Source organism: Helianthus annuus, chromosome 6, assembly GCF_002127325.2.
Source record: "Helianthus annuus cultivar XRQ/B chromosome 6, HanXRQr2.0-SUNRISE, whole genome shotgun sequence".
In the NCBI taxonomy this organism is placed as follows: domain Eukaryota; kingdom Viridiplantae; phylum Streptophyta; class Magnoliopsida; order Asterales; family Asteraceae; genus Helianthus; species Helianthus annuus.
In genome coordinates, this window is record NC_035438.2 from 6,613,700 (window position 1) to 6,630,771 (window position 17,072).

General features: G+C 36.2%; 1 protein-coding gene across 1 annotated transcript; it reads left to right on the forward strand.

The window, feature by feature from the left end:
* The first annotated feature begins 3,976 nt into the window (after positions 1-3,976).
* On the forward strand, positions 3,977-4,873 carry LOC110907884. Its single transcript, XM_022152804.1, has one exon. The coding sequence runs from the start codon at positions 3,977-3,979 to the stop codon at positions 4,871-4,873; it is 897 nt and encodes a 298-aa protein (XP_022008496.1).
* Positions 4,874-17,072: the final 12,199 nt, after the last annotated feature.

A 17,072-nucleotide genomic window follows, 5' to 3' on the forward strand; every position in this document is an offset into this window, starting at 1 on the left:
AAGAAGAAAAAACATAAGAAGAGACATTTTAGTCAATCACAAATTAGTCTCAATTTAACAAAAATAGACTCAAACTGTTATAAAATGAACAAAATTTGACTCAAAACGATATAAGATAAAGGGTTTTTTACATATTTCCCCCTCCTAAGCTTCCTTATTACCTATTTCCCCAAACCAAAAAAACAATTACATATTTCCCTTTTTTTTAAGAAATTACCCAATTACCCTTCTAGTAACCCATAGCTCAAAATAAAGGTCTACAAGTCTAAATAAAGCAAAACATGATGTCTAGAATAACAAACTATCAAAATAGCTCAAATATATAAACAATTACATAAAACAATCAGAAATTATAGATATAATCCCGATTATCACATTATACTTGAATGTGATTACATAAAATGAGCACAAAGTATTACTAAGATCCAACAATCCATGAATTTATTGAACTCTGTAAGAGAAAAAAAAACATCAATCTCCAAACAAGAAAATAAATTGACCACAAAGTGTTACTAAGATCCGACCAACCATAAATCTATTGAACGAAAAAAACATCAGTCTCCAGACAAGAAAAATACATACGGGAGGTTATATATGCTTTCCTCTACTTTCTACCAATTATTTAAATTACATTATGCTTTTGGCAAACAGAACACAAAAAGAATCTATAACCGGAAAGCGACCAAAAAAAATCACAGTCAGTGAAAAAAAACTACCAATGACAGGATCAATGCGTGCATATAGATAACGAGGAAAAGAATTAGGGTGATACTACATGAATTGGGTAAATATGTAACTGATTGATGATATTAAAATGGAGAATTATGTAAATATTCATTTAATGGTTCATTAAGGGTAAAATAGTCATAAATAAGAGTTATTTTAATGAAAAGGGGAAATATGTAATATATATGGGTTAAAGAGGGGAAATATGTAATTGTTTTTTTGGTTTGGGGAAATACGTAATAAGGCAGCTTAGGAGGGGGAAACATGTAAAAATTCCTAAGATAAATGGCTAGAGACTCAGGGCGTTAAAATTTTTGATTTTACACTTAAATTAATCTCAATTAATAACTAATAAAACACAGAGACTCAAAAAGTAATTAACTCTATAATCTTTTTTGAATTGAGATCAATGAACCTACAATTATTTTATATTTGTTGATTCCTCTCCTAACATAAATGTGTTCTATAATTTTATAAAGTTGTTGCGATTTACGTTTTACATTTTAGTCATTTAGTTCTTTGATTTCTTATTCAAAATCATTTTATTTCCTACCACCGATCACTGCGTTTATTAGTTGTGTTTTATAATATAATGAAAAAACATTGTTTATTATGTTTTACTTCATTATGTTTTTGAATTGTGTTTTATAAAACAATAGTAAACATTTTTTTGTGTTTTTAGTCCATTGCATTTTAGAAATATCACATTTCTTTGTGTTTTTTATCCATTGCTTTTTAAAAAAAAATATTTCTTTATGTTTTAGTCTATTGTGTTTTAGAAACAACATATTTCTTTGTGTTTTTTTGTCTATTGCGTTTTAGGAAAAAAAAAAAAAGAGACAATTTTTTTTGTGTTTTTAGCTCATTGTGTTTTAGAAACAACATATTTCTTTGTGTTTTTTGTCTATTGCGTTTTAGAAACAACACATTTCTTGGTGGTTTTTGTCCATTACATTTTAGAAACAATATATTTCTTGGGGTTTTTTGTCCATTGCGTTTTAGAAAACAACATATTGTTGTGTTTTTTGTCCATTGCATTTTAGAAAAAAAAAACATTTCTTTGTTTTTTTAGTCCATTGCGTTTTAGAAAAAAAAAAAAAAAAGACATTCCTTTGTGTTATTAGTCCATTGCGTCTTAGAAATAAGACATTTCTTTTATGTTTTTTTTGTCTATTGCGTTTTAGAAACAAGACATTTCTTTTATTTTTTAGTTAATTGAGTTTTAGAAAAAAAAAAGTCATTTTTTGTATTTTTTTTTGTCCATTGTGTTTTACGCATCTGGGTTTTCGAAAGTTTTTTTCAAAAATATAGCAAAAGTATACTCATTTTAAAGATAAAAGGAAACTCGTTTTTTGTTGCACTTTTTATAAAAAAAATAATATCATATGAAATAGTTATTAAGTTTTTAAAAATAGGGGAAAGGGAATTTGAGGAGAGAAAAACTATTGTCTTGTATAGACTAGAATACCCCTTAAAAAACTCACACGCATATTTTTCTCAGTTCCACCCATTTAATTTAGTCATTGAATACTAAGTGGATGGTTGGTTAAGATTCATTTCTAATCTTTCTATCCAAATAAACTTTCTAGTATATTCTTACCATATTCAGAAAATTCAATCTAATATATATAATATAATAATGATATAGTGGTTTGACCAAAAGCATTTTGAAAGCACTATCACTTTGAATATAAACAAGAAAGTTGTTTTAATTTCTTTTATTATAAAAAGTAAAAACCAAATTTGGATAGGATTTATCATGTAACTCTACAAGTCAAAAGAAATTGGGAAATTGACTTGTAATAATCCCATTTAAATTTTATTGGCCATTAATAATTCTATCTCAGAATCCTAGCCCGGTATATCCCATTTTAGTTTTACACCATTGTGAACCTTACGCCTTTTTTACTCTCTGGTCGATTTTCAATCCTAATTGATGGAGAAATGTTTGGTAGCAAGAAAAGCTGCTTCCAGGAGGTAAGTTTTACATCAATGGACTCGTATCATCATTTTGATCAAAAGCCCTAAAAAATCTGTTTGTAATTTGGAAAAAAGCTTAACTCCATTAAGTTTTTTTAACAGAGCACCATTGTAGGAAAAATAGGTGAAAGGTGGGACTGGTGGGGGGAATATTCTGATGTGGGATTATTAATGGCCAATAAGGTCAAGATGAGATTATTACAGGCCAATTCTCCAAAGAAATTCCAAAAATTGTTATGAATACTATATAAAGTTTACCTTGTAGATTAAGATTTACCTCTAGATCTAAACAAGTGGATGAATTTTTTGTCAAACTTATAGATAATGTACCATACTACTTGTCCATCAAATGGGTAACCTTGTCTACCAAATAGTTAATCTTCTTGTAGTATAAATACTAGCTCAAGGTATAAGAGAAAATGCACCTCATCTATACACTTTCATAAGTTATACAATTCTCTACTTCTTACTCTTATGCCATTTCTAAAGTTCTTAAAGTTTTAGCACTAATCTTGTGTTAATTCTTGTTAGATTATAACACGTTATCAGCACAAGTCGCTTAAATCCTAATCAAGGAAGATCTTAAGCCCAAAGATAAAGCACTTCATTAATTTATAATTTACTTTGGAAAAAAAATTAAGTACAAAAGAACATTTTAATATACACATTTCATAAGTACGAGACTACTAACAATCTAACATTTAATTATGCATCTAACTTTTACTTTTATCGCAACTAACTTTTATTTATAAACACCCGCTCACATTTCATTTATAGTTTACGTTTATTTATGTATACTAACATTTTTATTCTTATTATTATGCATCCTAATTTTATATCTTTTAAAATAACATTTCTATAATACATCATTTATTATAAATACATATATACATACATACATATATATATATATATATATATATATATATATATAACCGTTATATAACGACTATAAAAATGGTAACATAACCGTTGAGAAACGGCTATAGTTTACCACTATAAATTACCAATTATCAATCTCATTTTTCACAACAAACACTCTTCTTCTCAAAACTTTTCAAGAAAAAAAATTCAAAGATGATTCACCCGGTTTTAATATTGGCCGGCATAATACTAATATTATTACCAAGCTTAATGGATGAACTTCCACCTCATCTTTTTTGGTAATTACGTATTCATTTATTTGTTTGTAGCTGTACCTATGTATGTTATCTCATTTTTAATGAGTATTTAGATTTTAATATTTATCTTATTTATGTTTAGCAACAAAATGGCATACATCGCAAAAATTGAATTCCAAGCTCTTAATATCACCGGAGAAAATTATATGCCGTGGACGGCACATGTTAAGCGACATCTCAAATCAATGGGTGTTTTGGAAACGATAACGGAGGGAAATGATTGTACCGATCAAGACAAGGCAAAAGCCCATGTCTTCCTCCACAAACACATTGATGAGATGTTACAATTTGAATATTCAAATTTTGAGGATTCAGACGTTTTGTGGAAAGATTTAAAAAGTAGATTTGATCATCAAATGGAAGTTTTACTTCCCACTGCTAGAGATGAATGGAACAATCTCAGGTTCCAAGATTTTAAAAAGGTGAATGAGTACACCTCTGCTTTGTTCAGAAAATGCTCAACGCTCCGATTCTGTGGGCAAACTGTTACGGAGGAAGATATGTTGGAGAAAACTTTCTCCACAATTCATGCATCAAATATAAACTTGCAACAAAAATATCGGTTGCAAAGGTTTCAAAGATATTCTGATCTAAATTCATTTCTCCTCGTAGCAGAGAAAAACAATGAGCTATTAATGAAATATCATCAAGCTCGTCCCACTGGATCATTAGCCATTCCAGAAGCAAATGCTGTTATTAATGATGATACTAAAGAATCTGGAAGAAAATGGGGACGAGGTCGTGGCCGTGGCCATTCTGGTAAAAGTAATTTTAATGGTCGCAACCATTCTTTCAAAGGAAATAATAATTTCCGAGATAATTCCCATCGTCGTGGACGTGGTCGTGGTTGTGTTCAAAATCAAAGAACCACCAATTACCACACTCCACAAAATAATAATTCCAACCAGTACAATAAAAGGAATGAAGCTGGTAGGTCCGAAAACAATGGCACTTCTTGTTTCAGATGTGGAAGTGTAAACCACTAGTCAAAGGGTTGTCGTACACCTTCACATCTATGTGAACTTTTCCAAGCATCTCTTAAAAGAAAAGAGAAGGAGGTGAACCATCGAGCTGAATGTCACTGACTATACCAATGACATGGAATTCTGAAGCAAATGTTGCTAAGCCATAATAATTATATGCAACAATTATGTAGTTTCCTTTATTATAACTATCTATTATGTTTAATTAGTCTTTCTTTTCATGTAATGTTTTCAACTAATAAATAAACTTCTTATTAAAAATAATTCATAATGTCTTTGGTATACACTTATTATTATTTCTCTTTAAATTTTCAAGATTAAAATGAATACCACTGGAGCACAAGAGCAAATGAATGATGCAGGTATATGTATAGCGGATAGTGGAGCCACATACACTATACTTAAATCTAAGAAATATTTTTATGAGTTAAAACCAACAAAAGGAACCGTTGATACTATATCAGGTCCTTCAAACTTGATAGAAGGAGTGAGAAAAGCTAATTTAATATTACTGAATGGTACAAAGCTCTTAATAAAGAATGCTTTGTTTTCCCCAAAATCAACGAGAAACTTGTTGAGTTTCAAAAACATATATCATAACGGATATGATACTCAGTCAAGGACTGTTGATAATAAAAAAAATATTTGCACATCATGAGCAAGATCGTATATTCGAAAAACTACCAATGCTCCATTCGGGTTTGTATTATACACACATTAATGTGCCTCAAGCACATATGGAAGTAAAAGAAAGTTGTTGTGATCCTGAGACATTTAACTTATGGCATGACAGATTAGGCCATCCAAGATCTACAATGATGAAAATAATTATTGAAAACACACATGGACATCCAATGAAATATCAAAAGATCCCCCAATCAGATAAAATGCCTCTATGTACCTCTTGTTCACTTGGAAAGCTAATTACAAGGCATTCGTCCTTAAAAGTTGAAAAGGAATCACCAATGTTTCTTGAAAGAATTTAAAAGGTGATATATGTGACCAATTCATCCACCATGTGGACCGTTTAGATATTTCATGGTCTTGATAGATACATCCAGCAGATGGTCTCATGTCTCATTATTATCAACTCGTAATATTGCCTTTGCAAAATTTCTTGCTCAAATTATCAAACTACGAGCACATTTCCCTGATTACACTGTTAAAAGAGTGAGACTTGATAATGCTGGTGAATTTACATCACATGCTTTTAATGGTTATTGCATGTCTGTGGGAATTGTTGTCGAACACCCTGTTGCTCATGTACACACACAAAATGGCTTAGCTGAATCATTGATCAAACATTTACAACTAATCGCTAGACCATTAATAATGAGAACAAAACTTCCTATGACGGTTTGGGGTCATGCAATTTTACATGCTGGATCACTGATTCGTGTGAGACCGAGTGCAAATCATAAGTACTCCCCACTACAACTTGTTTCTGGCCATGAGCCAGATATTTCCCACCTTAGAATTTTTGGGTGTGCGACGTATTCCTATTGCGCCACAACAACGCACAAAAATGGGACCTCAAAGAAGGTTGGGAATATATGTTGGATATGAAACAGCCTCCATCATATGGTATCTTGAACCTTTAACACGTGATGTATTTACAGCACGTTTTGATGACTGTCATTTTAACGAGGCAATGTTCCCATCATTAGGGGAGAAAATTAAAAAAATGAGAAAATGATGTCTAATGGTGTGTGCCTTCATTGTCTCATCTTGATCCAAGAACAAAATAATGTGAGACAGGGGTTCGAAAGATAATACACTTGCAAGAAATTGCAAATTAATTGCCTGATGCTTTTACTAATATAACAGAGTTACTAGATCTCATATACCAACTGCTAATGTTGCATCTTGAGTTAAGATCCCAAGTAAGGCAATAGATAATAAAATGACTCATGAATCTCAGAAACGTTTAAAACATGGAAGGTCAATCGGTTCGAAGGATAAAAATCCTCGAAAAAGAAAAGCACCTGTAAAGGAAATTGACCATAAAGAAAATGATCTTGATAAAACAATGAATACCAAAACCTCTCATGAGGAAGATGTTGATGATACTAACAAAGAGATATCAATCAACTTTGGTCATACACATATCATATGGAACCGACATGAAATGGAAAATATTAATGAGATATTTTCTTATTCTATAGCAAGTGATATCATGGGTGGAGATGATGACCCTGAACCAAAATATGTCAATGATTGTCAAAATAGACATGACTGGGATAAATGGAAAGGCGCTATGCAAGCTGAATTAGATTCACTTAACAAACGAAAGGTTTTTGGATCTATTGTTATTACACCTAAGGCTATAAAGCTTATAGGGTATAGATGGGTTTTTGTACGAAAACGAAATGAGAAAAATGAGGTTACAAGGTATAAAGCGAGACTTGTAGCTCAAGGTTTTTCACAAAGGCCGAGGATTGACTATGAAGAAACATATTTCAATGAAACTCGGCCCAATCTTTTACTAAAAGGATAGAGTCAAATCCAACATGCATCCTAGTGATTGGATTTATATGCTTATTCCTGATAGGAAATACAATATTCAAATAAAGGATTTTTCGTCAAATGACTATTCACGTATTGTATTTTCATACAAATATGGAGCAATAAAACTATATGAAAAGATGGGGGTTAAATTCGATGTTAATTAAGAAGGAGTTCGAACACAGATGTAGGCTAAGTAAATCAACGAGCAGTCTTGGTCCTATTGAAAATGCCAGCGAAAGTAAAGATCTGAATATAAATGATACGGATAAAAGACAATTACAGTAATGTTGATCTTTTTTTTGGCGTCAAAGACCTTTGGATTCTCCCGTTATGGATGCAATAACCTTTAGATTCTTAATCAGCTTAGCAGTTTCTAAAAAGTTAGAAATGCGTCTTATGGATGTCGTTACAGCTTACTTGTATGGATCACTTGATAGTGAAATATATATATGAAAATTTTTAAAGGATTTAAACTCCATGAAGCGTTAAGTTCAAAACCCAAAGAAATGTATTCAATCAAATTACAAAGATCTTTATATGGGTTGAAACAATCTAGAAGGATGTGGTACAATCGTTTGAGTGAGTATTTGATAAGTAAAGGTTATACAGATAATCTTATCTGTCCAAGTTCTTTATTAAGAAGACAACGTCAGGATATGTGATCATAGCTGTATATGTTGATTATCAAATATAATTGGGACGCAAAAAGAAATTCATGAAGCAATTATTCGTTTAAAGGAGGAATTTGAAATTAAAGACCTTGGAAAAACCAAATACTGTCTTGGTTTACAGATTGAACATATGAGCAACGGAATACTTATGCATCAAACAAATTATACTGAAAAGTTGCTGAAATGCTTCAATATGGATACGGCATATCCTTTGAGCACTCCAATGGTCGTTAGATCACTTAATGTCGAAAATGATCCATTTCGTCCTTGTGAGGACAACAACGAAGTTCTTGGTCCAGAGGTACCATACCTCAGTGCAATTGGAGCACTTATGTATCTTACGAATTGTACGAGACCTGACATTTCTTTTGCAGTGAACTTATTAGCAAGATTTAGTTCAGCTCCTACTGAAAGGCACTGGAATGGGATTAAACATATTTTTCAATATCTTCGAGGTACTATTGATTTAGGCTTGTTTTATCCCAACGATTCAAAAGAAGGGTTTGTTGGTTATGCAGATGCAGGTTATTTATCCGATCCTCATAAAGCAAATCTCAAACTGGATATGTATTTATGAATGGAGGAACTGCGATTTCATGGCGTTCTAAGAAACAAACACTTGCCACAACATCCTCCAATCATGCTGAAGTCATTACACTACATGAAGCTTCAAGAGAATGTGTATGGCTAAGATCTATATCACAACACATAGTGACTTCTTCCAACTCCTATCCACGAAGATAATGTTGCATGTGTCTCTCAAATGAAAGAAGGGTATATCAAAAAAAGATGGGGGCAAGTCTGAGGATCAACCGGTAGTGGGCGAGGGGATTGCTTTTTCCTTGAACAGTTCTTTCAAAAAACGAATAGATCTGATTCATGAGACATTTCATGATTCAGATGCTTAATAATAAGTAAGGAATAATCAATTTGAATTCATGAATTTACCTAGGTGATCAAATTATGGGTCAATCCTTAAGGGGTAAGGTCCCAAAAACCTCGCCTTGAATACTTGGGACCATACCACAACCTCATCTTTTAACCCTCTTTAGACCTTGCGCGGCCGCGCACTGGTCCTACAAAGAGAGCTTAGAAGAAAGACTGCAGGCAACACCTGCGCGCCAAAAGAGAGCTAATGTATCCTTACACCTCTCTCCATAACAAACAGGGATAAAAATCCCAGTTAGCACTCCCGCTAAAATAATACCCAGACTTGAATATTATTTACTTCACTGATACCACACGATAAGGAGTCACACTGGATTATGGCAGTAATCTTCTAGAAGACTCAATCGTGCACCACCAGACGGTTATAACCGTCTTGCCACGTGTCATCATCCCAGGCTCCCTTGAAGTCACGATGATGGCATGGAATTGAAGAGAAATCTCCACTTGGCCACTTTCCACGTGGCAATACCCCAGCCGTTGATCTAATTCGCGATCCGTGTGCTCTCACGTCGGATTAAGAGGATTAACGGAGGGAAAAATAACCGCCTACGGAGTTAGCATTTCCGTCAATATTTCAATAACTGGTTTTCCCGCCCAAACTCCCAGCTATAAATAGAAGAGTAATTCAGGTACAATCTCCAAGCTACATTCACTTCACTTATACTTCTTCTTCTTCAAATACCGATACTTATTCTCACGCCAGAGGGTGGTCACGGAGAGAACCCCCATTCTCCCCGTGGCGAGTCTGACGGTGTCTGTTTTGTAGTTATCGAGAAGAGGAGAAGATCTGTCCCCCTGAACCGAACGAGAAGAAACCAACCTTTTTATGCAGAACCTAACCCCCAGGTTTATCTGATTCCGGTCATTAAACCAGTGTTTCTTCATTGGCGCCCACTGATTTCTCTTTTTCATCCGTTTTTTCTCATTTTTGATTTACTTTGTTGTTTCCATTTGTAAATGGAAGAAACTTCAACTCACTGTCAAAATGGCCCTCGACCAAATTTTGTAAACAATACCCAGGTTGAGGGTATTGTAGAAGAAGTTTCGGATGACAATGAAGTGCAGTTCACTAATAATCATCCAAACGAACCTGTCACCCCAGGGGTACAGCCTGAGATCCCTGTAAACTCAATTCTACCCCCAGGAGAGACCCCAATCTCCTGGTATGTCAGATCTCAGGGGGCTTTGAATGTTGTGTATGCACAATTCTGTGCACAAACTGCTGCCCAAACCCAATCACGAAGGCCTGTGTCCCGAAATCGAGCACCATCAGTCCCGCACGTTTCTCAGCATGATGGACCATCACGGGTCCAGATCATAGACACTGAAGTCTACTCTAGATCTCCAACGAGATATGAGTATACTCAATCCGAAAATCACAGAAGAGAGTATCGAGATGAGTCCCACTCTTATAGAAGGCCATCAGTTCACACCAGGTTGGGTTCACAACGGAACACCCACACCAATGAATATGATCGAACTTACCGTGAAGGAGACAGTGCAAGTGTGTTTAGTCGGTTACAACCGAACTACAACAAATGTAGACCCCGCACGGTTTACAATCCTGAAGTTGAACACAATTATGATCTGATATATCGCCCTGCAGAAGCGGCAGAGAATTCCAAATTTATTAGCGAAATTGCTCTGGCTCCATTAGAAAAAGCGAAGCTCCCATCCAACATAGGAAAGTTTAACGATATGACGGACCCAGATGACCATCTGCGAGTCTTCACAAGCGCAGGACTGGTGGGAGGCTGGACTCTACCGATGTGGTGTCACCTATTTGTTCAAACCCTTACAGGCGCCGCAAGGCTCTGGTTTGACAACCTGCCTGTGGGGAAAATCACATCATGGGTTAACTTGCGCGAGAAGTTTTTGGTACAATTCAGGCAAAGGTGATCCATCCGCAACACGGGGACTCCCAAAAAGCTGGGAAAAATTAATGGCGGCGGCTAAGGTTTATGCCCAAACTGAGAAAAATCTCAGCACAACAGGCCGCCACCACCGAACAGCCGCCCAACAGATTTAGGCCCAAACAGCGGGAAAAAATTTAAGAAAGGCTGGCGCGATTCGAGTTCAGGAAATTATTCACCAGAAAATGCACGAGCTACCATCAATAAGCTCGCTGCACATAGGGAAGCTAAACAAGAAAACAGGGAGAGACAATGGACTCCCCTGACCAAAACTCCCGCAGAAGTACTAAGTACGTAGGATTACCAGTTTAAGCCTCCACCACCTATGAAGAACAAACGCGGACAGGACCCGAGTCAGTACTGTGATTATCACATAGACAACGGGCATACCACCAATAACTGCATCTCCTTGCGCACCGAGATCGAGAAGGCGCTTAAAAGCGGTGAGCTCACTCACCTGTTACAAAATGTGCGCAAGGAGATAAAACAAATTACTCGTGGCGAGGAAGGCCCGAGTAAAAAGGCAAAAAATTAAGTAACACCTCTATAGCCTCCTTCCAGATTGGACAGACTCTACAATTTATCAGTTCTAAGCAAGGACTATAGTAAGATAAGTCCCATGTAATTATTTTAATAGATTTTGTACGGCCTCTGCATCTTATCCATGAATAAACAACAAAGTTTCTATTATTGTGTTTTTTCTTACAAAGTGCATGCAATTCCTTTTGGTAAGCGCAAAAACATTAAGGTAAATACAATACAAGTCTCATGAACGGTCAGCGATTACATACATTGCGCAAGACCAAACATGCACACATGAGCTTCATACCACCCTTATTCGCCTTACCTAATCAAAGTAATTGTACCCATGCAAAATATTGCAGATCAAAAGACATATCATATTACTTCTGGCGTACCAAAACGCCTTAAAAATTATCAAAACACATATCATATTACTTCCGCCGTCGCTCGCGCCGTTTCAAAATTTTTTAGCTTTTCTTCAGTTTCAGCTAGACAGCGGGAAGTTTCAGCCTTCTCAGAACGCGTAAGCTCCAAATCTTTCTTGAGTTTTTCCTGATCAGACAGCAAAGTAGTAAGTTCTTCTATCTCTTTATCTCTAAGAGCAAGAGTGGCGCAGGTATGTACCTCTCGTTGTTCACTTCGTTCCCTGTGGGAACGCGCTTCATCTCGCGCAGCTTCAGCGTCAGCTTTTTCCTTCTTCAACTTTTCGATCTCCGCATCTTGTTTCTTCAATTTCTCAACCTCAGCCTTGAGATTGTTGATAACATTGCGGAGACCCATCTTCTCGGCATTATCTTTCTCATAGGTCTTTTTCCAGTTCTTACGCTCCTCGAAAAGAAGGGCAGCTTCGGCTTCCGCTTTTCTTTTCCAGCCGCAACGGACCACTCTTCAATTTTCTGATCAGTCTCAAACTTGGCCAAATCAGCTTCTAGTTTAGCCCTCAACTGGGCAACGCGGTTTTCATCATCAACAACTTTCTTCTTGGAAGCCTTAAATGCAGCCCACTCCTTATGCATACTGTGCCACTCACGCACTATGCGGTGCGTAGTGGATGTATAAGAAGCAACCTCTTCAAGGTAGGCATGATAAGTTTGATCATGAAGGCATCCCTCCTGAAACTTGATCTCCCCAGGTGGAAAGGCTCCCTGCAACCAATCGCGACACACGCGCCAATCTGAGAAAGTGTCACCTTTCTTCAGATTCCAGATAGGGACATGAATCTCGGAGGCATTCTTCTCTGAATAGCTTCTATAATAATAATCCCCCAGAGTTTCATCCGGGCGGATTGGAGAATTTTTGTCAACATCAGAGAATGAACCTTTGTCCTCAACAGTGACCTTCTCAATGTTCTCAGGCATAGAACCAGAAGCCATAGAAGGAGAAGTTGTAACAGGGATCTCTTCAGCAGTCTTCCTTTTCTCCGAATCATGAGCAGCAAGTTCAGGAGTTTGTGGATTACCAGCCCCATCCACAATCTCCGGGCTAGTAACTTTTTCTACATCCACAGCAACATCAACAGGCTTATCAGCCTCAAGATTCTCAGCCCCAGCAGTCTTCCCCGCCTTATGCTCAGGAATCTCAGTATTCTTTAACTGGTCAGCAACAGAGGCGCATGGGGGAGAGGGTGGAAGTTCTTCATTAACCACAGATGATGGTTCTGTGGGAACAGGAGAGTTTGGTTTTTCTGTAAAAACAAACATATAAATCACAATTATTCAAGGAAGTGAAAGGAAGAGAGCAAAAGATAACACTTACTAGGAACAGATTCTGAAATAAAGGCATCCAGGTTGCCCCTCCTAGTAATCTTCTTCCTCTGAATCTTCTTCGCAGGCTGACCTTCAGCTTCAGCGTCAGTCTGTTTTCTTTTTCCTGCTTTCTTCCTCACTAAACGCTCAGGACTTGTGTCACACCCTGGCTTTGCGGAAGCGTGGGTTTATTTGGTGTGACTTCTTAATACCATAGCTTAATCACAACAAAGCTATATGAAAGTAAAACCATGCAGAATCGTCCATTAATTAAAGTCTTAAAAACAAATACCACAACTTTGTTTAAAAAGCTGACACATGCATCGAGTTTACAACACTTACAAAATAAAAACATTGTTCTTAAGACGCAACCACAAACATAAAATAAACACCGTTTAAGACTTGCGACTTGTCCAGGTAAAAGTCGCAATCCCTAAACGTGGATGATCCCATAACTCTAACGCAGCGTGAAAGCGTAGCATACCGTGCCAGATCCTTAGTTTCCTGAAATACATGTAAGTTGAAAAAATCAACAAAAATGTTGAGCGAGTTCATGTGTAGTGAGTAATAAAACCATCGTAAGTATAAAAACCCTGGTATGTAGCAAATAAGGAAATAAAGAGATCACAAATGGTTTGCAAGGCCATTGATATGTGTGAAGTGCCGTAGGAAGACTCAAACCTAGCAGATTTTTGCGTTGGGTACAAACTCACCCCAAGGTCCGTTCTGTTGGGCCTGGGGCTGGGCTCGCTACACCCAGATAGATCTACCGCTACTGTCCCTCGGTCCTACTATGAGGACTAATGGCCTTCAGTTCCCACCTACCCACTCACATGATCTAAGTAGTAACCCTCCTTACGCTAACCATACCATGTGTAAAGTATTCGTAATCATAGTAACATGTATTTCACCCTCGCAGTTTAAAACTGAAAACAGTTAAGGGAAAAGGGGGACATGAACTCACCGAAGTGCGTCTTTAAAAAGTATCTCCCTGTCAGCCTGCTGTGCGACGACCTACACGTACTAACTTCTATTAGACGGACGGCCGTGCCTTAGCTTAAGGTTTAATGTCTTAGGGAAATAGTTAGGCAACTATTTCGTAATTACACTTCGCAATTATTTGGTAATTATATTCCTTCCCAAGGATGGGGGTTTTAATACATGTGCGTTCGAAATATTTGTTGTGAAGGCGTTCATATTATTTGGAGTCGTTACTTTTCAGTGTATACCGGTGTAACTTAAATATTTGTTGTGAAGGCGTTCGTATATTTGTTGTGAAGGCGTTCGTATTATTTGGAGTCGTTACTTTTCAGTGTATACGAGTTATATTATTTTTACTCTAAAAATAATATTTGTATAGTTCACAAAATAATCATAAAAATCTCACAAGTGTTAGTATGGAAAATATGTATTCTAAATATATATTTTAGTAAGTTTTATTTACGAAAATCCCACCTCCGACACTTAGAATTTTTGTAATAAAATCATGGCGAAATTTATTTGGGGAAACAAGTTAAAAATGTGTTCATAACACTTGTTACCAAGAATATTTCCAAGTGTTATATTTTTGTAAAAATTTTGCCACAGTTTCCTCTGTAACTGGAGGTGGCCACGCTTACAAGCGTATCATTTTCTTTTCAAAATCCAACAACAATTTTCTCAATCAACAACAAACAATATTCAAACCATCAAACTAGTCAAAATAGACATAAATCGCAAAACACATGAACTTGTGGTTTATGTAAAAGTACGTAGTAACTTTCCATTATTTTTAATAGATCTTTCTATAAATAAAATCGGTTTCTTGAGAATCTTGTTTTTAAAGAAGATACCTCTTTACAACTTCTTGTCAAAAATTACGAAAATAATTTTTTGTTAAAACTTTTTTGTTACACAAGTGTCTACACACTTGTGTGTTCACCAAAATCACCTTTGTTTATGAAAGATCCGGCTTTAAAAATATGATTTCATCTTACACTTGGTTCTTCGAAAATACCACTTGTAGATCTTTAGATCTACTAGTTTAGAACTCCATTTTACAAAAAAAAAAAAAAATCACTTTTACACAAGTTCATGGTTATAAGTAGTAGTGTTCTTCATCTAACCACTTTCACACTTTAACATACACTAGGTCATGTTCTATGAACATGACTTAGCCGGGTTAGATGACGACCCGAACTACTACTAGCATAAAACAACACAAAATAATCATCACAAAACTAGTTTTATAAGTTTTACACCAATATTCATCCATTAACCACTTTGTTCATCACTTTTAGTAGACTTTTAAACTTTGATCTTTGGTGTTCATAATTTTTACCCGTTAAATCTCTTATTAACCAACCACTTTAAACATGGACAAGAGGGTGATTAGAAGCACTTACAACTAGCTCAAGGCTAGGGAAGAAACTAGGCGAAAAATGGGTGGTTAATAGCATTGTGGTGAGGTCCTTGGCAATCTGTAAGCACCAAGCTTCCTTATACGCGATCCTTCGCCTTTGTATGATAATAGGTTGCCTTGATCAAAGTTGAAAAATGGGTGTGGGTGCGTGCTTGGTCTCGGCCGTAGGTAATAAGGGGGAAAGAAAGAAATTTTTTTGTTAACTGGTTTCTGAATGGAATGTGTGATCTAAGGGTATTATTTATAATCCACCATTTCTATTTATCCAATGAACAATGTGTAGGGAGGATATTATGCATGAGACTAAAATAATTAAAAGTGGATGGAATGTGTTCCCTTGGGGGAAACAATCGTTGGGGGAGGGGGGTCTTAGTTGATTCAATTTCAACTAAATGGTTAGCACTAGATATGTTAATTAGGAATTAAGATAGGTTATTTGTGTGTAGTGCTTTGTAACGGGTGTTAGGGTATTCGGGGACCCTAACTAGCTCAGAAAAAGAAAAACAATGTCATAGACAATATTTTTATGTTCCGGGTAAAGTCCGGTTGTTCGGTTGGATACTGATCCGTTAAAGTGCTTAATAAGCATTTAAAGTGTCTTTAATATTATTTTTAGTGACACAAAGAATTCCCGACACTTTGGATAGTGTCTAGTATTATTTTCCCATGTTTTTGCACTTTACTATTTTGCTAAAAAGCTGAATTTTATATTAAAGTGCAGGATTTGTGTTTAAATTCATATTTTTGGCACATCCGGTCACTATAACTATCACCTAGTGACGCAGTTCTACAACCCTCATTTCCCTACACTCTCTACTAGTGTAGTAAACTATTCCCGGCTCACACAGGCCTTAGAGGCAGTGTCTGCCTGGTGCTGGCTATGTCAGCACGTTTACTGGGTGATCCGTTCGTTGTGCTACTGTGCTTTTGTGCATCAAGGTTGTCACTAAAGTTCTGTATGTAATTAAAGGAGTGACAAGTAAATAAAGTATGATGCATGTAAGTGTACGTATCAGAATTCATGTAGCAGTTTATTCATAATGTAAGCAAGCACAGTAATTAAGCAGTAATTAAATATTAATTAATTCGTACGGATACCTGGTTTGGTGAGGGTTGTCACATTCTCCCCCCGTTAGAAAAATTTCGTCCCGAAATTTTAAGCTCTGCTTCTAGTTGCAGGTGTCTTGGGAAATAGGTGGGGGTACTTTTCTTTCATCCGGTCCTCACACTCCCAGGTGTATTCAGGACCATGTCTTGCGTTCCAACGTACCTTGACGAGCTTGACACTGCTCCGGCGGGTTTTGTTCACTTTCCAATCTGTGACCTCAACCGGTTCTTCGACAAAGTGGAGCGTGTCGTCAACATGAATCTCGTCTGTGGGAATGACAACGGTATCTTGTGTTGGACTCTTCTTCAAATTTGATACATGGAATGTATCATGAACACCGTTCAGTTGGCAGGTAAGTCCAACTTGTACGCTACTAACCCAATTCT